General features: G+C 25.5%; 7 protein-coding genes across 7 annotated transcripts; 5 read left to right on the forward strand and 2 right to left on the reverse strand.

Annotated features, from left to right (window-relative positions):
* Nucleotides 1–9035: 9035 nt before the first annotated feature.
* LOC122853506 (F-box/LRR-repeat protein 20-like) lies at nucleotides 9036–9782 on the forward strand. The gene has a single exon (XM_044154007.1). The coding sequence runs from the start codon at nucleotides 9036–9038 to the stop codon at nucleotides 9780–9782; it is 747 nt and encodes a 248-aa protein (XP_044009942.1).
* A 352-nt stretch (nucleotides 9783–10134) lies between these two features.
* LOC122851274 (60S ribosomal protein L36-like) lies at nucleotides 10135–10962 on the forward strand. Its single transcript, XM_044150400.1, has 4 exons — nucleotides 10135–10186; nucleotides 10393–10519; nucleotides 10607–10741; nucleotides 10827–10962. Exons 2-4 carry the CDS (start codon nucleotides 10394–10396, stop codon nucleotides 10914–10916), a joined length of 351 nt encoding a protein of 116 aa, XP_044006335.1. The 5' UTR covers nucleotides 10135–10186; nucleotide 10393; the 3' UTR covers nucleotides 10917–10962.
* Nucleotides 10963–11295: 333 nt separating this feature from the next.
* Nucleotides 11296–13034, reverse strand: LOC122851277 (tRNA modification GTPase GTPBP3, mitochondrial). Its single transcript, XM_044150404.1, has 4 exons — nucleotides 12893–13034; nucleotides 12647–12820; nucleotides 11617–12583; nucleotides 11296–11536 (listed from the first exon to the last, which is right to left on the reverse strand). Exons 1-4 carry the CDS (start codon nucleotides 13032–13034, stop codon nucleotides 11296–11298), a joined length of 1524 nt encoding a protein of 507 aa, XP_044006339.1.
* Nucleotides 12962–15657, forward strand: LOC122851276 (histone H4 transcription factor). The gene is made up of 4 exons (XM_044150403.1): nucleotides 12962–13306; nucleotides 13410–13952; nucleotides 14035–14374; nucleotides 14433–15657. Exons 2-4 carry the CDS (start codon nucleotides 13449–13451, stop codon nucleotides 15341–15343), a joined length of 1755 nt encoding a protein of 584 aa, XP_044006338.1. The 5' UTR covers nucleotides 12962–13306; nucleotides 13410–13448; the 3' UTR covers nucleotides 15344–15657.
* LOC122851278 (palmitoyltransferase ZDHHC3-A) lies at nucleotides 15624–17847 on the reverse strand. The gene is made up of 4 exons (XM_044150405.1): nucleotides 17016–17847; nucleotides 16671–16952; nucleotides 16445–16603; nucleotides 15624–16377 (listed from the first exon to the last, which is right to left on the reverse strand). The coding sequence occupies exons 1-4, from the start codon at nucleotides 17126–17128 to the stop codon at nucleotides 16098–16100; spliced, it is 834 nt and encodes a 277-aa protein (XP_044006340.1). The 5' UTR covers nucleotides 17129–17847; the 3' UTR covers nucleotides 15624–16097.
* A 189-nt stretch (nucleotides 17848–18036) lies between these two features.
* Nucleotides 18037–22469, forward strand: LOC122851275 (3'-5' RNA helicase YTHDC2-like). Its single transcript, XM_044150402.1, has 3 exons — nucleotides 18037–18273; nucleotides 18365–21902; nucleotides 21977–22469. The coding sequence occupies exon 2, from the start codon at nucleotides 18403–18405 to the stop codon at nucleotides 21895–21897; it is 3495 nt and encodes a 1164-aa protein (XP_044006337.1). The 5' UTR covers nucleotides 18037–18273; nucleotides 18365–18402; the 3' UTR covers nucleotides 21898–21902; nucleotides 21977–22469.
* Nucleotides 22470–22766: 297 nt separating this feature from the next.
* Nucleotides 22767–26243, forward strand: LOC122851281 (dipeptidase 1-like). The gene is made up of 10 exons (XM_044150408.1): nucleotides 22767–22775; nucleotides 23132–23261; nucleotides 23342–23504; nucleotides 23736–24019; nucleotides 24109–24166; nucleotides 24703–24879; nucleotides 24948–25038; nucleotides 25126–25201; nucleotides 25302–25568; nucleotides 25661–26243. Exons 1-10 carry the CDS (start codon nucleotides 22772–22774, stop codon nucleotides 25689–25691), a joined length of 1281 nt encoding a protein of 426 aa, XP_044006343.1. The 5' UTR covers nucleotides 22767–22771; the 3' UTR covers nucleotides 25692–26243.
* Nucleotides 26244–26278: the final 35 nt, after the last annotated feature.

Raw genomic sequence — 26278 nt, forward strand, 5'->3', positions numbered from 1 at the left:
TTTTTTTATTATTTAAAAACTTTGACAAACACTCGTCAAAACGAAATTAAAATTCAGTTTAATTAATTTAACTTTGATGCTTTACAAAGAGTTACAAATATATTCTCAGCTCTGTACTACATGAGAATGAGTTTTTTATGTGGTCAATTGTCTTATCAAATTCTAGAACTTACATAAAATAAAAAATTTACATTAAATTCTACAATCAACATTACTGAAGTTTCGACAGCTTTATAAATTAAAATATTATTTTAAATATTTATTATCTGACTAGCTTTGTAAAAAATAAAAAACAAAAATGAATGTTATAAATAGAAATTTACAGATAAGATTAAAATCAGCTAAACATAAAATGAAGAAAAAAAAAAAAAAAAAAATTATTATTTTAAAGAAAATCATTAGTCTTATTCGTGGTGCACGCAAGGTAGCAAGGAAAATAAAAAATTATAATAAACAATAAAATATTCCAAATCTAAAAATGAAATATTTAATATTTTTTTTATTTTTCGGCAAAATTTACGGATGCGAAATTATTTACAAATTCGCCAGTGCTGGTTACAACCGCCCTCTTATTTTGAGAGAAGAAGGGAGGGACGGATTCTATTATCCGAACTCAGATACAAGCATAATAAAATTTGCGAAAAAAGAAATATTCCGCATAGCTTGTCCGGGTAGTGTAATAATGGATGGTGAACATAACTTTAAAGACAGTGTTGTGGCTACATGCAAGGATAATGGAGAGTTTTCGTTTAAGTATGATAAAAATGATGTGAGTTTGAAAGTCGCAAAGATGAAATGTCAACGTGTACCAGAATCAACAGTGGAAATCACTGAGATAAAATGCAGTGAATTTGGTGTGCTTGGCATGGTTGACTTCCGAGTCCAAACATCGCCGTACGTAAAATTAAAATTAAAATAATTCTTTATTTATTATATTAAAAAAATATATTATTTAAAATCTTTTAAATTATAATAATAACCATATACCTAATAATAAAAAAAAAAAATCATAAAACCAATGAAAAACATCCAAATTTTTTAAAAATATACATATATTTAAAGGTTTTAAAAATATATATTGAAATTTTTGGTAGAAAAAAAAAAATATCTATATAAAAATTATTCCCTTGTTAAAAATAAATAATAATAAATTTGCACATAAATATTATTAATTTAATTTTTTTTATTATTATTATCTACAGATCTTCCACAGAAAAATATTTTTTATTTAACTTTTGTATTGACCAAAAATTTAACCGCACAGTGTGGGCGAAATCTACTATAAATGCAATTACATATTTTCAACCAGCTTCAGACAAAAGGACGATTTCTTTTCGTAATGCAGATTTCTTTAATTTACCAATGGACGATATTTACAAAATAAAAAATGAATTGACTCGTGTGAGAACTATTCTTGGCGACTATCAGTTGGCGGAAATATTAATAAAGGGTAAAAATTAGTAAAAAATATAATGAAATATGAATCTAAATGTAAATAGTAAAGTATTCCTTTATAATATATTTTTTTATTTTATGTTATACAGAAAAAAAATTTTATCTCGCCAAAGGGCACTTAGTTGCTAGAGCCGACTTTATTTTTCCTCAACAAAAATACGCCACTTACAGCTACTTTAACGTTGCGCCCATGTGGCAAAGTATTAATGTCGGCAATTGGCTAAAAGTTGAGAAATTGGCAAGGATATATGCGGCTAAAAAAAACAAAAATTTGGAAATAATTACAGGAGGTTGTGATATTTACTCAGTACTAGATAAAAATAATAATTTCAAAGATATTTATCTCTATGAAGATGAACAAGCTAGCAGACTGTCAGTGCCGGTACCTCGTGTGCTATTTAAAGTTATTTACGATGCTGCTGACGAAGCTGGAGTTGTTTTTCTGACGATAAATAATCCATATCAAGGACCCAAGGTTACCCACATGTGCACCAATGTTTGTTTGAAGAATAAGCAATACAAATGGATATCATCGACCGATGAAGATCATTTAATAGCTGGATATACGTACTGTTGTGAAATAAATGACTTCAAAGTTCAATTCAAATACTTACCTAGTTTTAAAACAACTCATTTTTTAGATATACTTGGATAAATTGATCATTAGACAATTGTTGATGAAATAAATTTTAATAAGTACGTATTTTTTATTTTGTATTTTAAATTTTTTTTTTAATACAATCACAAGGTAAAATATAATTTAAAAAATTATTACTTTGTAAATTAAAATTATATTTTGTTGTTAATTTAGATATATTTCTTATAGATAAAAAAAAATTTCTTAAGATAAAAAACTGAATAGCACAAAAAAAATAGATGTAATTTTACTTAACAATGTCATGACAATAATTATTTAGAATTTTTTTTTTTTTTTTTGTTTTTTCACTAGGTTCACCCGGATGCAGAAGTTATGCACCTTTTCATTACTGATAATGAACTGATGAAAGACAACATTGGTTTTGGTTTTAAAAATATAATAAAAAAATAATTAAAATATATAAATTTATATTCTACTTGCTATATATGTAACTTCATTTTTTTTGTAATTGAAATTTCAATTAAACTTGATTAATAAATATAATGATATTGTTCAACTGAATTTTATGAATAATTGTGTTAATTTTATATGAGACCCTTGATGTTGAAGTTGGACAAAAAAAAAGGTTTGCACCTTGGAGAACAAGGTGTCCTTGTGCATATTTAATACATAAAAATTTTAATAAATTATTTTTTACCAATTTGTATTCTCTATTGATGACAATCCATTTTTAAATAGAAAAGTAGATAAGAAAAAGATTAAAAAATCAAAGTCCATGAAAAATATTATCAAATGCTTCGTGTATTATTTGAAAAAAAAAAAAAAAAATTATTATCTATTGTTAAAACTAAAAACGAACATCGAAAGACATCGCGACGCATTTGTTATCAGTAAAATAATATTAGAACGGCCAGTGAAAGACGTTCAAGGGAAATTTTATAAAAAAAATAAAAAATAATATCAGGTGATATTTTTAATATTTTAAAATAGGTAGTAAGTCAAATCGGTCAAACTCATTAACGACTATATTTTTAACCGAATATTTTTATCAATATAATAAATCCCACTGTAAATTTTTAGACAAAAATAAAATGTTATAAAATAAAAGACGTTCGAGGTCAAACGATTTGATAGTTTGATGTATTTTTAAAGCTCTCAGATAATTAACCGAAAATAAATCGATTAATAATTATATAATTTATTTATGGACTCAATCTATTATATTTCTTTGAGAGAATAAATAACATTGAAATAAAATTTTAATAATTATAAAATTATTATTTTTATATTTGACAATAATATTTTAATAATTTTATTTATCTTTCTGGTTATTTTTTTAAAGTAAAAAGTAAGTAGACATTTTTTTTGTTACCGAGAACAATTCGTTATCAATATTTTTTCATAAAAATAGAATAACAGAAAATAAATATCGCTTATATAAAAAAAAAAACCGATTAATGATTATTATAGATTTACTGGGAAAAAAATACTAATGTTTTTTTAAAAATAAACATGTTTTTTGTCACGTACGACAAATAATATTTGAAACACAAACGAAATCATATCATAATCATATAAAAGCCGAAGAAAGTTGGGAGACTTGACAGTCACTTCCCAGGTTCAAAGGGAGTCGTATGTTTGTTCCAATATAAAGGTAATTAAAAATTTGGAAATAATTAAAGATGAATCACGACGACAGAGAATCAATAACTGATGAGAAATTATCAAAAAGCCGGGGTATGACAAATAAAAAATTTATCATATATTTGTCAATTAATTTATTGACAATTTTATTGCTAATAATTACAAGTACAATGTTATTTTATTCAAACGAGAATTTAAAAAATGGTATGTTGAATGAAAATTATAAATAATTAATTATACATTTACGAATTAAAATTAAAGAGAAAAAATTATAATTTAATTTCAGAAATTGGTTCGATTAAAAAACAATATGATTCAGTTAAAAGTTTTGTTGATGAAAAATACGAGTTGATTGTGGATTTATTGAAAGAACAATATAATATATCAATTGATTTATCTAAAAGAAAAAAAAAATCATTCGCAGATAAATTTAATGAAAAATATCAATTAGAGGCATTATTTAATGTATCAAGTGTAGATAAAGTTGGTTACACTGGTAATGATACTGTTCTGGAATGTAATACTGGAGAAGAACGTCCAATTGCAATGGAATATCATTGGTATTACAATGGCAATGAGGTAAAAAATAATAAAAAATAATTATACAATAATTATCTTAAGATTTTTTTGATTGGGAATTTATAAATAATTTATATTTTCACTTGTTAGCTTGATACATCAAACACAAATAAATATACAACACACAATGGAGATTTAAAAATTAAAAATTCAGCTTTAAATGATGCTGGAATTTACAGATGTTTGTTAACATGGTAATTATTTGAGAATTTTATTTAATAATATAAGTATTAATTTGAATAAATGAATTTAAAAAATAATTTACATCAACAGCTTACCAATTGGTTGACGTTGGCTCACTCAAAAAATTCGAAGAACTGGGATACAAGAAAATTGATATTGGTTATCAAAAATATTTAGGTCAAACTGAAAACAATTCGAACTTATTGCCTGGTAAGATTGATTCTGATCAAGTCTCAATGTCTTATATTTTTAATGATACTCATTATGAAACCACAAATTTTAAGGTAAATTATAATTTTTAAATATCCATAGACTTTTAATGACGCTGGTTAATTTATTTATTTATTATATAATCTTGTACTTTTTTTTGTTATTGTTTAAAGGCTTTCGTGTTACATGAAAATTTCAAGTACAGCTGGATCGAAAAAGAGAATGGTAATGTGGCACCAAATGCACTTGAAGCTGGTCAATTAGCAGATGGTGAAAAACTTTATGTTGGAGTGGTATGTTACTCGTATTTAAATTTATTAATTATATTTTTTTATATTTAAATAAGATTAAAAAATATTAGAAATGTAGAAAATTTATACAATTTTTTTTATATTATATAAGGTTTATAAAAACTAATTAAATCATTTCTTTTTTTTGATAGATTCAACCAAGTACAAAAAAAATAAAAATTGTTTCAAACTTGAGTGGGGATGAAGCAAAATGGTATAAAATTTTATGCTTGGAATATGTGAAAAATAATTGAATGAATTAAATTTTGTACATTTACATTGTAATATATATTCATCAAATATAATTGAATAAATTTTTTATAGTTCAAGTTATTGTACTGTGAAAAAATAAAAAATTTTAATAAATTTAAAAAAATATTGTTTGTCACCAATTTATTTGTATTGCCCATTAAAAAAATATCATCTATTAATTATTTTTTACCAATTTGTATTCTCTATTGATGACAATCCATTTTTAAATAGAAAAGTAGATAAGAAAAAGAGTAAAAAATCAAAGTCCATGAAAAATATTATCAAATGCTTCGTGTATTATTTGAAAAAAAAAAAAAAAATTATTATCTATTGTTAAAACTAAAAACGAACATCGAAAGACATCGCGACGCATTTGTTATCAGTAAAATAATATTAGAACGGCCAGTGAAAGACGTGGTCAAAAATTATTATCGAAAAAAAAAAAAAAAAAAAAGACACGTCAGAAGGAACCAAATTGTATTGTATAAAAGTCAATGAATGTTGAATAGTGTTGTAGTTACCTCGCAGGTGTGCAGCCCATCGTGACAAAAATATCCAACTTAAGTACAAAACACATATAATCATTAAAAATAATGTCTGAAGACAAGAAAGCTTTGATAGCTGATAAGGAAATATCAACGAGCACTTGGACAAAGAAAAAAAAATATATATTTGCACTGAGTTTATTAACTATTTTATTAGTTATTATTGCAGGTGCATTGATATTTTATGATTATCAAGGATCCCAAAATGGTATGTTGAATTAAATATTTTTATTATTGTTTTATTCATTTATTTATATAAATAATAATTTATAAAATATGAAATTGAAACAATTTATAATTTATTAGGAGTACATTTGAATGACCACCAAAAAAAGTCAGTCACAAATTCACCAGGCAATGAACAAAAATCAACCACAGATAATTTTAAAAAATTTGAGCATATTGTGAGTCCATCCACAGGCTACATTGGTTATAGTACTCTTTTGGCATGTAATACTATTGGTCAAGCAAATTTAAAGAGCCACTTTTGGTCCAAGGATGGCATTAAGGTAAATGATTAAAAAAAAATTACATAATCTCGAACAGTACTTTAATTATAACATAATTTTTCATTTAAATTTTTATTTTCACATACTAGATTGATACATCAAACAAGGAAAAATATGAATTACACGATGGAGATTTGGAAATTCATAATTTAACTGAAAATGATGCTGGAGTTTATAGTTTTTTGTTAATTTATGATGGCAACGTTAAAAAAGTTTCATACAACTTGATAATTCAAGATGGTAATTATTTTTAATAATTTTATTTAAATAATATAGAGGTATTGATTAATAATAATAAATTTTTAAATAATTATATCAACAGCTTACAAGTGGGTTGACCTACAGGAGTTATCAGAACTAGAGGATCCAGCATATGAGAAATTTTATTTCAATAATAAATTCAATTTTGGTCAACTTGATACTGGTGAAAGTTTAGTGCCCGGTGTACTTGATGAAGGCTTTTTTTTAACAATTGAAATGCTCGGCGATGAACTTGAAAAATCTGACTTACTCAAGGTAAATAAAAATTTACGATGATATTTTTTGAAACTAATAAAGCTAAATAATTTTTTAATATTATTTTTTAAAGGTTCTTATGATCAACAAAAATGTTGAGTATGATTGGGTTGAAGATTCTAATGGTCATGTACCATCAAATGCACTTGAAGCTGGGTATGTTAATGGTGAAAAATTTTATATTGGATCAACACTTGACTCTCAACAATTAGGAGTGGTAAGTTATTTTCAAATAAAATTTATTTTTTTCTTAATTTAGTAATTAACAAGATAAAAAATAAAATAGCAATAAATAATAGAATAAATTTTACTTAACAATTTCATGATAATTGAGAAATTTTTTTTTTTTTTTGTTTTTTTACTATAGGTTCACCCAGAAGCAAAAGTTGTCCTTTTCCCTGACGATGATTATATGAAAGACGATCATTTTCAAGTCGACTACAAGGTTTTAGTCTTAAAAATATAATTAAAAAATAATTAAAATATATAAATGCATTATGTGTTAATTATATATTTTCTACTTACAAATTACTTACTATACTATCAATTACAAATATTATTTTTCTTTGTATTAAAATTTTATGTAACTTCCTTTTTTTTTTTTTTGTAATTAAACTCAATTAATAAATACAATGTTGTTCAACTAAAGTAAATAAATAATTAGATGATGTTGAAGTTGGACAAAAAGAAAGAGTTGCACTGTTAAACAAATTAAAAATAAATTTGCTAAATTTCATCTGCACTTTTTTCTTGTCCATATATACATATTTTAAAATTCTAATATTTAATATTAAAACTGGCACACTATGAACAGTCAGCAAGCCATAATTTTTATACATCCATATTCCATTTGGGATTTCCTATATAATAATTAATTGACAATAGACTAAATATTAAATTAATAATAAAAAATATAGATGTAATGTACAGATGCTGGCTAGACTATTCATCAAACTGTATACACGAGTGGATTGATTGTGGTTCATCGTACAGCATCCAGCTAGATACATATCTACTTTTCAAATTTTCCCCTCTTTAATTTTTTTTTTTTTTCTCTTTTAATATTATCTCTCTTCCTCTGTCTTTTGAATAAATAAAATAAATTATTAATCAATGACATAAATTATTTGAAATTAAATTAAATTAAAATATAAATTATCAACTAACAATATAATAATAATTTATAATTAAAAAAAATAAATTTATAAAGAAAAATAAATAAAAAATAAAGAAAAATTTGAAAATAATAACAGCACGCGTCACCAATCATGTAAATTTGGATTGATCGAGACAATAGGAGTTTTCTTTCAAGTTTCACGGCGGTTTATTATTATTATTATTATTATTATTTATTATTATTATTATTATTATTTTAATTTTTTCCTATATAAAACACATGGGCTTTACCGGTAAAACAGAACAATACTTGTGTTTCACCTTAAACAGAGAGAAGACTTCTCTCTGGTTTTAAAGCAACCGAAAAAAAGATTCCTTATTGACCGATACCATCGTAGCTCCTCAGATACCATCCAAATGCCCTCCCACTACCATCCTGCCATCGTCTCGGGTTGGCAACTCTGGCACCAGGTCCAGGTACACCATAATTCTTTTGGATGAAAACAAAAATTTCTCTGAGTGTCTCTGAGGTTAGAAATAACTTGGACAAAATATAAAAATGGTAATCAACATTGAAGATCTCAATTATGAATGTATTTCGGCAATTTTATCACATGTAACACTCAAGGATAGATTTAATGTAGAAAAAGGTATGTGCCATGATAATTATTGTAAATTATTAAAACAATTAAGACAACAATCAAATATGTCAAATAATACATAATTAAAAATAATGTTTTTTTAGTTTCAAAAATACTGGAATATGCTAGTGAAATTGCTTGGAAAGACCTTGGAGAATTAACTTGGCATGGATATGATCAAAGTCCTGAATTTAATTTAGCTTTTCATAAATCGGGTCCTTATTTAAAAAAAGTGACATTGCGTTCTATTTCATATACCTATGGTAATGGTAAAGAAGCTTTGAAAAACATCATGAAGTACTGTGGTGACAATCTTGAATACTTAGAAATTACTGACACCCACCACCATACACTGACGGTATAGTTTTATAATTAAAAACAATTTTTTTTATCCATTGAAGAATAAATCAAGTATTTTTTATTTTAAACAGGTCATGAAAAAATGGAAGAATTTACGAACCTTGAAATTTATTCATTTCAAGGTTACAGATGATATTATGGAAATTTTAAGTCAAAATGTTACTTTGACTCATCTTAAATTAGAATATATCGAAATGAGCAATTATAGTGCAAAATTGATATCAAATTTAGTGAATCTTGAACATTTAAACGTTCGTGAAGCTAGGAATGAAATTCAAGATGATGCAATGAGCAGTATTCTCAATAACTGTAAAAAGTTGAAAGAATTAAATATTATGAACGCAAATGTCTTATCAAAATATATAGTAATTGAACCTGATAGTTTGACCAAACTTGAACATTTGAGTATTACATGTCGTCCTAGAACTAGTGATACTGTTATGAATTATATATTCATGAATTGTAAAAATTTAAAAAGTATAGATATACAATATGGAGAGTTTTTGTCTAACAAAACTCTCAATATACTAGGAGATTTAAAAAATCTAAAAAATATGGATTTGATAAGGGCTGCCATTGATGATTCAGTTTTATACCATTATCATGATCTCAAGGTATTGGATTGTTCATTTTGCCCAAAAATAACAGACTCTGGTATCAAACACATACTTGACTCATCGCCAAACCTTGAAAAATTAAGAGTGGAATCGACGAACGTTACACTTCGCACGCTTAGTTATGCATTGTATTTAAGTACATGTCGGAAAAAAAAATTACGTCTTGGCTTAAGTAGCCATATTAAAGTTAATCCTGAAAGCACAAATGACATTGATGTCTGGAGTATTCGTGAAAAATTTAATAATGAATATTTTGAACTTGTATAGGCAACAGGATCTTTTTAATTTTAAAGAACAACTTTTTTGAATAAAATATGCATTATATTTTTTAAAAATTTTTTCATTGATTATTTATTGTATATTAATTTACGACATACGAATTGATAAAATTTACTGACGTTTCATATTCATATTATATAATTTCTTCATAAATAAATTTATGATTTTATTCATTATTCTTTAATTCAAAAAATAATGGGGTTATGAAGACTAATGACCTCTCTTGCATTTTTTAGTTACCATCATGAGCGCTAATGAGCCGCCATTTTGAATGTTGCACAGCATTACAAAGTGCTGCTATCTGTCAGTTGCTCAACGCACTAAATTACATGTTCTCTATCTTTGTTTTCTTCTCTCTCTCTTTCTTTAATCTCGGCATAAAAAACCAAAAGGTGTGTAATTTTATTTCATGTATACATTTTTTATTATAATTAATAATTTTCTTCATTAAATAATAAAAAAATAGTTTGATTAGTTAAATAAATTAAAATGAATGATAAATATAAATAAATATTTTGGAATAATTGTCATTATTACAATAAAATATGTAAAAAAGTGCTGTCATAACCTAAAAATATTTGTTTTTCTTGTGTTACAGGATGGCACCCAGGTACGAAATTGCTGTTGGCCTCAACAAGGGTCACAAAACTTCAAAAATTCGTGTAGCCAAAACCAAGGCTGAACAAGCTAAAACTGTTACCCTCAGACCTGCTCGTCTCAAGGGAGTAAGTTGACATATTTTTTTACTTATTTATCTCAATCCAACCAACATGACATTGTTCACTTATATTTATTTATAATATTTATTTCAGCGTGTTACCAAACACAGCAAATTTGTTCGTAACTTGATTAGTGAAGTCACTGGTCATGCTCCATATGAAAAACGTGCCATGGAGTTGTTGAAGGTCTCAAAAGACAAACGTGCTCTTAAATTCTTGAAAAGAAGAGTAAGTATATTAATGACATGATTATTATCATTATGTTTATTTTATAAAACAAATAAATAATAAATTTTTTATTCAATTTTTCTAGTTGGGAACACACATTCGTGCTAAGAGGAAGCGTGAAGAACTTGGAGCTGTTCTTGTCCAAATGAGAAAAGCAGCAGCAGCTCATCATTAAGCCTTTTTTTTTTATGAAAATAATAATAAAAAAAAAAGTAAAAGTATTTAATTTTGTTGTGTATTTTTCTTTTAACCATTTTATTCTTCATAATTAATATTTTTATCGATCACTTTTCTTTGTTTTCATTTTCATTAATCACTTTATATATTTCAAGTTGATCATCAATATCAATTATGGTAATTAACAGAAATATTATTTGCTCAATTATCAAATCATTTCAGTTGTTTAGTTGCTGGTATTCTGGTCATTAAAGCTTTTTCTCAAGTCGTTTTTATTATTGTAGTTATTCATACAAATATAAATATAGTAACCACACTTTTTTTAAACTTCTTTTTGATAATATAATTTTTTATTTTTTATTTAATCAAAGAAATATTCATTTTCCAATACAAAAATTTGTAAATATAACATCTAAAATTTCTTCGGTATTAACATGTCCAGTTATTTTTCCAATTTCTCTCATTCCATTTCTAATATTTTGAGCTGCAATTACCATATCGTACTCTTCCTTTGAGCTCATTTCTAAATAATTTGATAAATAATCAACACAATTCAACAAATGAATTCTATGTCTTGCTTGGCTAATTGTTGGATTCTCTCGTGATGGATTTCCACATCTAGAAAAATTAAAAAACATATATAAACACAATTTAAATTACAGAAAAAATTATTAAAAACAATTAACAAATTAATTTACATATTTTCAAAATGATTCTTCAGTACTGTCATCAATTTTGATAATCCATCTTCTTTTGTACAAGATATTGGAACAGCTTGACAATTGACTAAATCATCAATTAATTTTTCATCAATTAAATCAATTTTGTTAACAACACAAACACAATTGCTAGATAGCTTTCCATTTTGCAGTATCAAAGATTCCATTCCCAATTCGTTGATGTAATCTTTGACAAAATTATCAAATGATTTTTGACTAGATGAAAAAGTTGATCCATCAATCATGATGATAATAAAATCAGCAGTTTTAGCATATTCTTTGGCCCTCCTGATACCTTCAATTTCGACAATATCACTGGTAGACTCAGTAAGACCAGCAGTATCAGCAAGTATCACTGGATATCCAGCAATATTTGTATTTAATTCAACAATATCTCTAGTTGTTCCAGCAATATCAGTAACAATTGCTGCATTTCTTTGTACTAAATAATTTAATAAACTACTTTTACCAACATTTGGCTTTCCAATGATAACTGTCCTGACACCATTTCTCAATATCTCACCTCGTCTACCATCAGCAAGATGTCTTGATAAATCATCAACAAGTTGCTTTATTTTTTCATTACAATCATGTAAAACATTGTCTTCAATATTGTCATCCTCACTAAAATCAATGTATGCCTCAATATTTGCCAATGATCTCAATAAAATTGTTCTCCAATTTTTATATAATTTACTTAAATTACCATCAGCTTGGAGCAATGCTTGTCTTCTTTGTTGCTCTGTTTCAGCATTTATTAAATCAGCTAATCCTTCAATTTCTGTTAAATCTAATTTACCATTATAAAATGAACGTTTTGTAAATTCACCTGGTAATGCTGGATGAAATTTTAATTTTGATAATGCCAACATTAATGCTTCAAGAATTGCTGGACCACCATGAACTTGAAATTCAACACTATCTTCACCAGTAAATGATTTAGGACCTGTTGATTTAGAAAATTTATATTATTTTTAAATTTATAATAATTAATTTGATGTTATTTTACCAGGAAACCATATGCATAATCCTTTGTCAATAACTTCTTTAGTTTCTGGATCATATATTTTTTTTAAAAATGTTTTTCTAGCAACTGGTTCAGTTAAATTTGTCATTTTTTTCAATGCCAATGATGCATTACTTCCAGATATTCTCACAACAGCAACACCACTTTTTCCTTGTCCTAAAACAATAAAATTATTATTGATAAATATTTAAGTTACATCAATAATAATTTAAATAAATAAAAACCCACCTGAAGATAATGCATAAATAGTGGAACTTGTTGTTGTTGTTGTTTTCATTCGAACGCCAATAATACCGCCAGTGTCGTTTAGACGTGACATCAGTGCACTTGGTATTCTCATATTATTAATTAATTTTTTAACAACAGACATTATTTATTTATCAAATTATATTATTATTATTTCTATTAAGTTATTATTAATCAAATTTTCCACAATCGACATTGACAACAATTAGATACATGAAAAACAAAACACAAAAAAAATATATCAACAATCACAATTGACGCAGTTTAGAAATCGTAATGGCGGACAAGTGTTAAAAAATAATATTAAACAATATTATTTATTGACAAATTTATTGTTCAATAAATATTATATTAAAATCGAAATTATATTTATTATATTTCTTCAAGTATCAAAAGGTATTATAAAATAAATTGGCAGTAAATATTAAATTATTTTTCATAAATTGATTCATCAATAAAAATAATAAATTAACTATGTTTTGTATTTTATTTTTTTTAGAATATTCAAGTTGTAATTTGTATTAAAAAATATATCAAGATGAGTGACCTGATGGATGAGGGTCTTATGACAAACCAGGCAGTTCAAGAAAAATGTGGTATTTGGGTAAAATCACAAGGTCAACTTTGTGGTGTACCACCAAGTACACCAGTAAAAGCTGAATTTAATAATATAAATAATTACGAATCAGATGAATTTATTGATACTGATTCAGAATTTGATTCAGTATCTGAATGTGGTGCTAAAAAGAGACGTATTATAAGACAACGAAAATTCGAAAAACTTAACCTGATATGTGAATGGAAAGATTGTATATTTAGTACTGAATCAATTGATAAATTTGTTGATCATGTTGCAAAACATATGCCAGAATTACCAATTAAAATATCAGAAGATGGATCAGAATATTATGTATGTGCTTGGAAAAATTGTAACTATGAAAATTCTAAAAATGATGAAATAATAAGACATGTTAATTATCATTCATATCATACTAAATTAAAATGTCATGGTGCTGTTGCTAGAGGCACAGTTAAATTACCAGTAAGTTGAAAAAATGATAGATATAAATTTAATTATAATTACTCAAATATTTATTGATGATAATCTTTATGTTATTTTGTAGAAATGTAAACGTCAACCTGTAGGATTAAGTATATTTGATGTTACAAAACCTCAAGTTTGTTTGTGGAATGATTGTCTAGCTGTTTATAATAATTATCAATTTTTTGTAAACCATGTTAGACAACATATTGAGAGTGAAAATCCACATGGTAATCATGTTAAAGATGGTGTAAAATGTCAATGGGATTATTGTCAATCAAAATGTCAAAGTATATATAAATTGAGTGATCATATGAGATGCCATACTAAAGAAAAAGTTATTGCTTGTCCAGAATGTGGTTCAATATTTGCTTCAAATACAAAATTTCATGATCATTGTCGTCGACAAATTTCCATTGAAGGTAATACTAATTATAACAATCAAATTTTTATATAAATAATAATTATTTTTATTTACAGTTCAAGGTTTTCAATGTTCGTATTGTTTAAAATTTTATCCAACTGAAAAATTTCTACGTGAACATGTAAAGTTCCATGTGTTTAAATATAAATGTAATAAATGTGAAATGAGCTGTGAATCAAAAGCAAGTCTTGTTAAACATATTGCATATAGACATTTATCAGTACGTCCATTTCCTTGTCAATTTTGTTCTCATGGAGCTAAATCACAACAAGATCTTGACTCTCACATGACTGTTCATACAAAAGGACCAAATTTTTCTTGTGTATTTGATAATTGTACGTATACATGTAAAACAGCATACACATTTGATAGACATATTGAACGTTTTCATTGTGCTGAAGAAAGATGGTATTGTTGTCATGAATGTCCAAGTAAATATCGTAGAGGATCTACTTTAACAAAACATCTTATATCTGAGCATCAGCTACAATGGCCAATTGGACATAAAAGATTTATTTATATGAGAAGTGATGATGGTTTTTATCGTTTACAAAAAGTACGATATGAATGTATTGAAGAAAATAATGAAATATCTGGACTACCAGAAAATCCAGATGAACCAAAAAAAGAATATACAATTAAAATGGATAAATCATCAACAAATTATAATATTGAAGTTGTTGAGGATACATCTAAAAATAATGATCCTAAAGATGATCCACTTTATATAGATCCTGAACAACAAGCTGAATTTGATAGACATGATACAACTAAGTGTGATGATGATAGAAATAATAATTGTGATGATAATTATGATGAACCAAGATCTATGCCTGTTATTTCGAATATTGTTATTTCGATTGATCAAATGGATGCTGATGGAAATATTATTGACAGTAAAATTATCGAAACACAAGAAACAAATGAACTTCCAACATCTGAACAACCATTTTTTATTTTAACATAATTTTTATTTATTTTTCAAATTTATTTATGTTAATAGAAATAGTTTAACATATTTTTTTTCGACAAAAAAAAAAAACAACTAAATAAATCATTAAAAATTAAAAAAAAATGTATTTTGGTATTTTTTTTTTTTTATTTTATCATATTTTATAATACTCGTTGATTATTTTTATTTATTAAAAAATTAAAAACTTAAAAAAATCACTTATTTTTAAATTAATTATAAAAGAAATTTTAATTTTTGTAAATATTGCATTTTTACAATAAAAAAAAGAAAAAAATTGATCAATCAGATAAGTCACTTTATTGCACGATTTACCAGTTGAATTTTAAAATTATAATTTTATAATTTTTTGAAATAAAAATAGTTGTATTTAGTCCATTTTATGATAACTAAATATAGACTAGATTGGAGGCTTTGTAAATAATATTATTAAATTATTTTTTAAGATTGAAAAAAAATGATAAATAACTTATTAGAATAGAAAAGTTAATATTATTCTTAATGGACCACATATACCAATAAAAATATTACGTATAAACTCAACTACAACTAGATTAAAAATAAAATAAAAATGATTATAAAATAAATCTTGACAAGGCCATTGCAAATACATTTCAGTCAAAGAACATCAAAAATAGCATTGATTGACAATTGATGGAAGGATTTGTTTGGTTTTTCATTATTTTCTAACAATTGTCTGTATGTGCAGTTATCAGAATACTTATTTTTTTGTTTATTGTGTTGAGAATTATTATACCTCATGGTGAATAAGACGATCATCTCTTCTAAATGAATACCTTGGTGGATTATGACAAGGTAATAGCCAAAATATTGGATGTCCTTTTCCACAAACTTGAGATAGTAATGTCAATGTACGTCTTGATTTTTGATGATAATGATGACTATGTCCACCTTGTAAACGTTCAATTGCTGTTTCATCACTTAGAATTGCTTGAAATTGATCAATCAATATTGCAATGACAAACATTCCAAATAGTGCTGATTCAAGTACAAGAATAACCGAGTGTAATCTAAAAAAATAAAGTCAATAATAATTTCAATCTTGTATACCAAATAAATTAAATAAATAATCATTACATTCGACTTTGTTTTGTTGGAATATCTTTACTACACTCTGGACATTCACCCATCCATGAAATAATCACCAGAGCAACTGCATAAAGTGCAAGTACACCAACGTAAACCAAAAATTGCATAAAATATTTTTGATTTCTTTCACCAACACAATTGTTGATCCTTTGAAATAACAATATTATAACAAATAAATAAATAACCACATGAATAGCTTGTATTATTAATTTACCATGGACAATGATGATCCATTCTTCTGATACATCTTTCACATATTCTACAATGATGTGCTCTAGGTGGTCTGTAAGTTTCACATCTTGTACAAACACTCCAATCATCACGTTCTTCACAATCATCACTACCACCAGAACCAGCTGAATGTATATCTGAAAAGTCCATTCTCGTTTGGGGAAGTGGTACAACACCAGGATCACTACATATTGCTTTCATATGTGACATCATCAATAGCAATACAAGTGTGTTAAATAAAACAACATGAAATGGACCCCATAAACTATAACAACAAAATAAACAAGTTAATATTCATTTATTACCAAAACAAAATAAAAAGCTATACCTGTCTTGCATTGTGTGCAGAATGATCCATCGCATGACAACATAATCAGCATAAAATAAAGCAAAATAAGTTACAATAATACAAATTATTCCACATGGATCTCTGACAAACATTATTTACTATTTAAATATAAAAAAAAGTTGTTCTTTTTATTAACGTATTTGTGTTAATAGTATACCAGCTAAATTATCATATCATGTTTAATCAACAACACGACACAAATTGACAAAAATTGATAGTGTTAACTTGATTAATTTATCCGGTCAATTTATCAACAATATTAATGATTAATTATTAATTTATTAACTTAATTTAATGTACATATGTAGGAAGAAAAAATAACAGGAAGCTTGTTATTAACTTTCACCATTTACTTTCTTTGTTTTGATAAGGAAAAATTATAAATAAAAATATTTGTTGATGAATTCTTTATGTGTTTTTTATATTACTAGAAATATATTTAATTAATAATAAAATTAAGACTTTTTTTGGACTTTTAATAATAACAGTAAATTAAAATAATTAATTTTGAATTTTTTATTTAATTTATTAACACAAAATACTTGATTGTTTATAAATATTTAAAGAGCTTCTTGTCAGTGTCACTTATCACAGCTGTCACTAAACAAGTCACCGGTCAGTCTTGATTTATTTATTTAAAAAAAAAAAAATTAGTCAAGGCAATTAGTCATTTAATATGAATAATCATTTAATTTTTGATGACAACATTAAACAGGGTGTTATTTATTATAGACAATATATTAAAAAACAACTGTTAATAACAAATAACAATTATGATGTGATTAAGTTGGCAGCCTGTAATGACAAGCTTGTTTCTTGAAGAAAAAAAAAAATAATTTATTCATGAGATAGCTAAAATAAACAAGAGAGAAAGAATGATAATATTCAAGGTCAAAGATGTTTTTTTTTAACTGGTTCCTTTATTACCAGCAAGAATAGGACATTGGAGCAAAAAGAGAGACACAAATTTCTTGGAGCAAAAAAAAAAAATAAAAAAAAATAGAGTATGTACAAATTCATAACCTTTTGCATATTGTTTTTCGTAGAATAAAAAATACGTTGTAATTTTGTTATTTGTTTGTTTTTTTGGGATTGTTGGTGGATCAATTATCATCCATGTTTCATCGTTAATAATACAAACAAAAGAAAAAAACAATAAACATCATTTCAATTGTTGCATCAAGTTATTTAATATTTTTCTTTGACAAATATTGTTTATAAATAAATAATAAACCAGGTAATTAATTAATAATATTTATAGATTTATTTAATCATTATCTAGATGACATATTTAAAATAATTTTATATTTAATTTGTTAATTATTTAGAGGGAAGAATAATTGATTAAATAAATAAAATAATCAAGATGCCTAGACGTAAAAAGATGTTTTCAAAAACAGCAATTGGTGAAGACACAAGAATTGCTGTTAATTTAACAATAAAAAAATTAATGGATACACCAGAACAAAAAGAATTTGAATTTCCATCATCATACACAGCTGAGGAACGTGCTTACATTCATAAGCTATGTATTGATCTTGGTTTAAAATCGAAAAGCAGAGGTAAAGGTGCAAATCGTTTTTTAACAGTTTACAAACGTGAAGGTTCATCAATAATACAATCTGATGCAATAGTTAAACTTCAAAAACCATCAAAACAAATAATAATTAATTTAATACAAAAATTTCCATTAAATGCTAAAGAAAGACAAGATTTATTACCACCAACTGAACGTGAACGTACACTTGATAATGAAACAATAACAAATACAAAAGCAATGGGTCGTTTGAATAACAGTATTCCTCAAGTACCACAATTAAAAACAAATCCAGATTTAGTTAATTTTCGTAAAAATTTAACTGTATTTAATTCACGTAATAAAATATTAGAAGCATTAGAAACAAGTCAAGTTGTTGTTGTTGGTGGTGAAACTGGTAGTGGTAAAACAACTCAAGTACCACAATATATACTTGAAAATTGTCAAGAAAAAAATCAAGCATGTCGTATAATATGTACACAACCAAGAAGATTATCAGCAGTATCAATTGCTGAAAGAGTTGCATTTGAACGTAGTGAAAATATTGGACAAACATTTGGTTATCAAATACGTTTAGAAAGTAGAGTTGCACCAAAAACATTGCTAACATATTGTACAAATGGTGTTCTATTACGTACATTAATGGGTGGTGATTCAGCACTTGCAACAATAACACATATTATCATTGATGAAATTCATGAACGTGATCGTTTTTGTGATTTTTTATTAATTGGATTAAAAGAAGCACTTAATAAATTTAGAACATTAAAACTTATTTTAATGAGTGCAACAATGGATACAAGTATATTTGTTAAATATTTTAATCAATGTAGTGTTATTAATGTACCTGGTAGATGTTATGATGTTGATGTTTATTATCTTGAGGATATACTTAAAATAACTGGTTATATGACTAAACAAATGCTCATAAAACGTGCTGAATTTATTAATAAAAATGAACAAAAAAAAGTATTAGAATCATGGACACAATCAGCACCAAGTAAAAATAAAAAAAATAAAAAAAATTTATCAAAAATAACAGCAGCAGCTGGTGCAAATGCTAGTGCACCTGTAGCATTACCAATATTGGGTCAAAAAAATATATCTGTTGTTGAAAAAATTGAACTTGAACCATGGTTACGTGATGAAATGGATAAAAATATATCTGATGCATGGTTATGTGGTGAACAAGAAAATTTTTCACAATTATTACATTTAATAATGTCAGAAAATATATCAGTTGATTATCAACATTCAACAACATCAGTAACACCATTAATGGTATCAGCTGGACGTGGTTGTATTAATACAACTGAACAATTATTAAATCTTGGTGCAAATTTAAATATACGTGCTAGTAATGAATGGACAGCACTTGATTGGGCTAAAAATATGAATGAAATTGAATGTGCTGAGTTAATTGAATCATATATGAAATCATATTCATGTAATTATGATAATAATTCACCACAATATACAGATGGTGTATTATCTGATGAAGATAAATTACTTCTTGATATTTATCAAAATACATTTGATGATGCAAATGTTGATTATGATTTAATGTTAACACTTGTATTTCATATACATTCTAAAATGCCACCAGGTGCAATACTTATATTTTTATCTGGTTATGATGATATTGTAACAATGAGAGATAAAATTGAACTTGAAGAAAGAAGTTTAAGTCAATCAATGAAATATAATTTATTTGTTCTTCATTCAAATATGCAAACATCTGATCAAAAACGTGTATTTCGTCCAAGTCCACCAGGTGTTAGAAAAATAATATTATCAACAAATATTGCTGAGACATCAATAACAATTGATGATGTTGTTTATGTTATTGATTCTGGTAAAGTTAAAGAAAAATCATTTGATGCAATGTCTGGTGTTTGTTCATTAACATCAAATTGGATATCACAAGCATGTGCTAATCAACGTAAAGGTAGAGCTGGAAGATGTCAAAAGGGTATTTGTTATCGTTTATTTTCATCAAATCGTTATGCAAATATGCAAAAATATCAAACACCAGAAATACTACGTTTACCACTACAAGAACTTTGTTTATTTACAAAACATTTAGCACCAGGTAATACACCAATTGCTGAGTATCTTGATAGAGCACTTGAGCCACCATCAAATGTCGTATCACGTAATGCTGTACAATTATTAAAATCAATTGATGCACTTGATGCATGGGAAGATTTAACTGAATTAGGTGTACATTTATTAGATTTACCAGTTGAACCAAGACTTGGAAAAATGTTACTATATTCAGTTGTACTTAAATGTATTGATCCAATTCTCACAATTGTATGTAGTTTAGCATATAAAGATCCATTTATATTACCATCAAGACCATGTGAAAAAAGAGCAGCAAGTATTGCTAGAAAAAAATTTTCATCTGATTCATATTCTGATCATATGACTCTATTAAGAGCATTTCAAGCATGGCAACAAGCACGTTCAAGTGGACGTGAACGTCAATTTTGTGAAAAAAATTTTATATCATCAGCTGTTATGGAAATGATTGTTGGTATGAGATCACAATTATTAGGACAATTAAGAGCATCAGGTTTTGTACGTGCAAGAGGCTCTGGTGATATACGTGATTTAAATTGTAATTCAGAAAATTGGTCAATTGTTAAAGCATGTCTTGCTGCTGGTTTATATCCAAATTTAATTCGTGTTGATAGAGATTTTTCACAAATGAGAACACAAAAAGAAACAAAAGTACGTTTTCATCCATCATCAACACTTCGTGATTTAGAAAAATCATCAACAACATCATCACAATCACAATCACATTGTTCAAATGTCAGTACCCTACCAGCTGACTGGTTAGTTTATGAAGAAATGAGTCGTGCTGGACGTTTTTGTCATGTTAAAACAGTAACATTAATTAATCCAATGACTGTTGCATTATTTAGTGGTCCATCAAGATTAGCTATGGATACAATATATGAAACAGAATCAATGCCAGAAAGTGAATCTGATTCTGAAGCTGAAGATAGTCGTGAAGGTATGACTATACTTAAACTTGATGATTGGGTTGTATTTAAAATGGAATTTGAAACAGCACGTTTAATTCTTAATTTACGACAAAAATGGAATGCATTATTTTTAAGAAGAATGAAAGCACCAACAAAACCAATGACACCACTTGATGAACAAGTTATTAAAGCAATTGTCAGTGTTATTACAAATGAAGAACAAGCATTTGATCTTTCACAACCAACTGGTATTGGTCAACGTCCTCGTCCACTTATTGTTGATTATTATCCAGCAAATGCAAGACGTACTGATGATGTTGAACAGTAAATAATGTAAATTTAATTTTCATTAATATATATTACATTTTATTTTAATTATTAGTAACAAATGGCTTTTTTTGTTACAGGGAAACTTTTTAATCCAATGCCTCTGACTTCATGTACCTTCCTCGTTCTATAATTTAAAAAAAAACAAATTTAAATGTGTTATTTTAACTTAAAAAAAAAGGTGATATTACGTTATGAACAAGTCAGGATTATGGTATTATTAGTTTCTAATAGTTTTTTCTATTTTGCTTCGATTGTTTTTTTTTTTTTTTTCACTACGAAACTTGTACTATTTTTAGTCAATTCTACGTCATAATATTACAATGATATAAGTTGATATTAATTCAACATTTAAAAGACTTGTATTTTATATATTAAAAACATTTTAAAAATTAAAAAAAAAAAGCAAATATATATGTGAATAAAAAATAAAATATATGTGAAAAATAAGTACTGAACTTTTAATTATTTTTATTTTAAATAATAATATTTATTAAAAGTTAATATTTATTTTATTTGATTATTTCTAAAAAAATTTAATAATTGTCTAATAAAATATGTTGCAAGTAATAATTACTATTTTGTTTTTTATTTAATATAATTTATAGATTATTCAAATTTCTAGTTGTCTTTTTTTTTTCTTTAAATCAAGCAGTTTGTTTTGATGAATTGTCAGTATGTCTATTGTAATGACATGCAACAGTGCATCAAAGTAAACGCAGCTTAGTAATCTACTTAAAGTCTTTCAGTATTCACGTATCACATTTAAATCGCTGTGTTAACATTGATAAAGATTATCACCAATTAATTACAAATTTTTTTGTTGCTAAATTTATTTTCATTTGTCTTATTTCAATTCAGCTGATACAATCAAAATGGGTAAAATAAATAAGTTAAAAAAATTATTATCATCATGAAGCATTGATTAAAAATTTAATTTAAAAATTTACTTAAATTAAAAATTAATCAATTTATTTATATAAATTAAAAAATTTACAAAAAAAAAATTATTTTATTAATTAAAAATAAAATGATAACGAGGTTGTTTTTAAATATATTATTTATTTATTTTTATCATTTCCCACGAGTAATAAAAAAACATAATAATATATTACGTAATATATATTCCTGTGGGGAATATTTCATTAAAATTATTATCTAATCGTTGAGAGAATAATAAATGATAAAATATAATAAATGAATTTATAAAAATGATGCTTTTCATTTTTCATTAGGCAAAATGGTTTACATTGGAGCAGGAGTTTTTGTGCTCGTACTGGGTCTTGCTATTGGATTGAGTCTTGGTATGAATTTAAAATTATTTAAGGGAAGTGATGCTCTTAATTATGCACCTTTGATTGACGGGTAAATATTATTTAATATATTATTTATAAATATTTTAGTTTGTTTTGTATGTTTAATTTTGTTTTTTAATTTTTATTTAGACACAATGATTTGGCTTGGAATTTGTACCTGAAGCTGGAAAATAATTTAAGTGCTTTTCGTTTTGAAGATGATCTTAAGTCTGATCCAATTATGGGAAATGGAGGGTGTCGTTCTTGTCATACTGATTTGCCAAGATTAACTAAGGGAAAGTTGGGTGGACAAGTGAGTTTATTTTTTATTTAATAAGTTTGAAAATATCATAATTTAATCTGTCGATTAATCATCTTGCTAGAGAATTCGAAAACAAAAATTATAATCTCAATTTCATTCGAAATAAAAGAAAGAAACAATCGAAATATTTTTTACAAATTATTTCATAATTAATAAATGAATTATATTATTTTTTTTTTTCCTTGTTTGTTAAATAAATAAAATATATTTTTATTTTTTTAGTTCTGGTCAGCATACACAAGTTGTGACTCACAATACAAAGACTCTGTTCAATTGACCCTGCGACAAATAGATGTTATAAAAAGATTAATTAAAAAATATCCATCAAATTTAGAATTCGTAACAGAATCAAGTAAAATTGAAAGTGCATGGAAAAATGGTAAAATAGCATCAATGATTGGTGTTGAAGGTGGTCATTCAATAGACTCAAGTCTTGCTGTTCTTAGATTGTATTATGAACTTGGTGTTCGTTATGTCACACTTACCCATACATGCCATACACCTTGGTACGTTTTTTATTTTTTTATTATTAATATTCATTTAATTTACAGGGTCAATAATAATTTGTCATAATTTTTATTGCGTTATTATACAGGGCCGATGCTTCACCAATTAATGAAGGCTCTCTCTATAATCTTACTCAATTTGGCAAGGTAATAATGTTAATAGTTTTTTTTTCAAATATGTTGATCACTTTTTTATTTATAATATTAATAACATTTTCTATGTTAAAAAAACAAATGAATATTCAACCTTCAATTGTTAATTATTACTTTCAAAAATTTATAATTAATATATATAGTTTTTTTTTCTGTAATTTGTTTCTTTTTAATTATATACATTAGACAAAATTATTTAAAAAGTCAAGTACCAGTTCCAATTGCGTACTAATTTATGGCCTTGATTTTTTTTTGTTTTTTTTATGGGAAGATATAATTAATTTATTATTAAATCAATAAAAAGCTGTTGAAATTATTTTTTTAAATTCAACTTGTGGATTAATCAAGTGAAGCAAAATTACTGGAGTTAATTTTTTTATTGAAGACAATGATCGTTTCTACGTAAATGTTACATTTCGATTGGGATTATTTCGAATTCCATAAGGAAAAAAATAAAATATATATCGTCTAGCCGTTAAATTATTAATATTAAGGAATTTAATTTCGATTTGATTTGTATTATTTAACAGGTAGTTGTGCATGAAATGAATCGTCTTGGAATGATTGTAGACCTCTCTCATGTGTCACACACTGTCATGAGAAGTGTTTTGAATATAACAAAGGCACCAGTTATTTTTTCCCACTCATCGGCATTTGCTATTTGTGATCATTACAGAAATGTACCTGACGATGTTCTCCAAATGGTTGTAAGTATTGCAATCATTTTGATAAAAAAACTATTGTAAATTTAATTATTTTTTCAATTTATTTTCAGAAAAAAAATAATGGCATTGTCATGGTTAATTTTTACAGTGGTTTTATTAATTGTAATTACACTAGAAATACAACTATTGAAGATGTAGTTGGTAATTAAAATTATACTTAAAATTTTCATTTAAAAATAATAATTTTCATTTAAAAATTTTAATTTTTTATTGAATTATTTTTAACAGCTCATATTAATCATATTAAAAATTTAATTGGAGTCGATCATGTGGGTATTGGTGGTGATTACGATGGTGTTGATTCGTAAGTTAATTTAAAAATATTTAAATTTATTATTTTTAATATTTCTTATCTTTAAAATCTGTAATAATAATTTTTTTTTTTTTTTAATTTATTTTTTAAGAACACCAGAGGGACTTGAAGATGTATCAAAATATCCAAACTTGTTTGATAGACTTTATGATGTTAAAAATGGTGAAACTCCATGGAGTCAGAGTGACCTTGAAAAACTTGCTGGTCGTAATTTAATTCGGGTTTTCCAATCGATTGAGCAAGTTCGAGATTCATTGTCATCAGAAATTGCTAGTGATGTTGTAATAGCTGGAAATGAATTATTTTCAGCTCAAAAAGAAGATGGAATTATTCCAGGAAGTTGCCAAACAGCTAATGAGTAAAATACTTAATTTTTTTCAATTAAAATATTTTATATATTTTCATACATTCAAAATTAATTAAAACAATATTCATTTTTTTTTTTTTTAGATGGGAACAATTTGATAAAACTACAAAATAATTATTAAATTTTATTTTTTACATTCGAATTAATTTTATTGAAACTTAGATATTAAATCTATTTTATTTTCATCGTAATTTTAAATTTGATTTAATTTGAAGAATTAAATTATCGTATTTTTGAATATTACTAAAATTTGTCAATATAAATTTAATTTATACAAGAATAAATTTGTTAAAAAATAGATGATTAGAATTTTTTAAGTGTTAAATTTGTTAAATTTTTTATGAAAATCACTAATATATATTTAAACTAGACACAAGAAAGTTACACCTGTTCGATATAATTCAATGCAACAACATGTTTACCTGTGACTGACATTATAAATTTATAAATTGAATAACATTTACGCAACAATTGCGATCAACATGCGAGGGCCGTTTTGAGTAAGTCGAAACACGCGAATAAAATTCGTTGATAAAAAATTTATGTTTCTACAACAGGCTCATCTCTTCTATTTACCTTCAATAATGAATAAAAAATAAATTAAAAAAAATAACCAATACCTTACATGATCGAAAAAAACTTACTCAAATTGATTCGTTAAAAAAAAAAAAAAAAAAAAATGTATGACAAGAATTATAAAT

The sequence above is a fragment of the Aphidius gifuensis genome, linkage group LG3 (assembly GCF_014905175.1).
Source record: "Aphidius gifuensis isolate YNYX2018 linkage group LG3, ASM1490517v1, whole genome shotgun sequence".
NCBI lineage: Eukaryota > Metazoa > Arthropoda > Insecta > Hymenoptera > Braconidae > Aphidius > Aphidius gifuensis.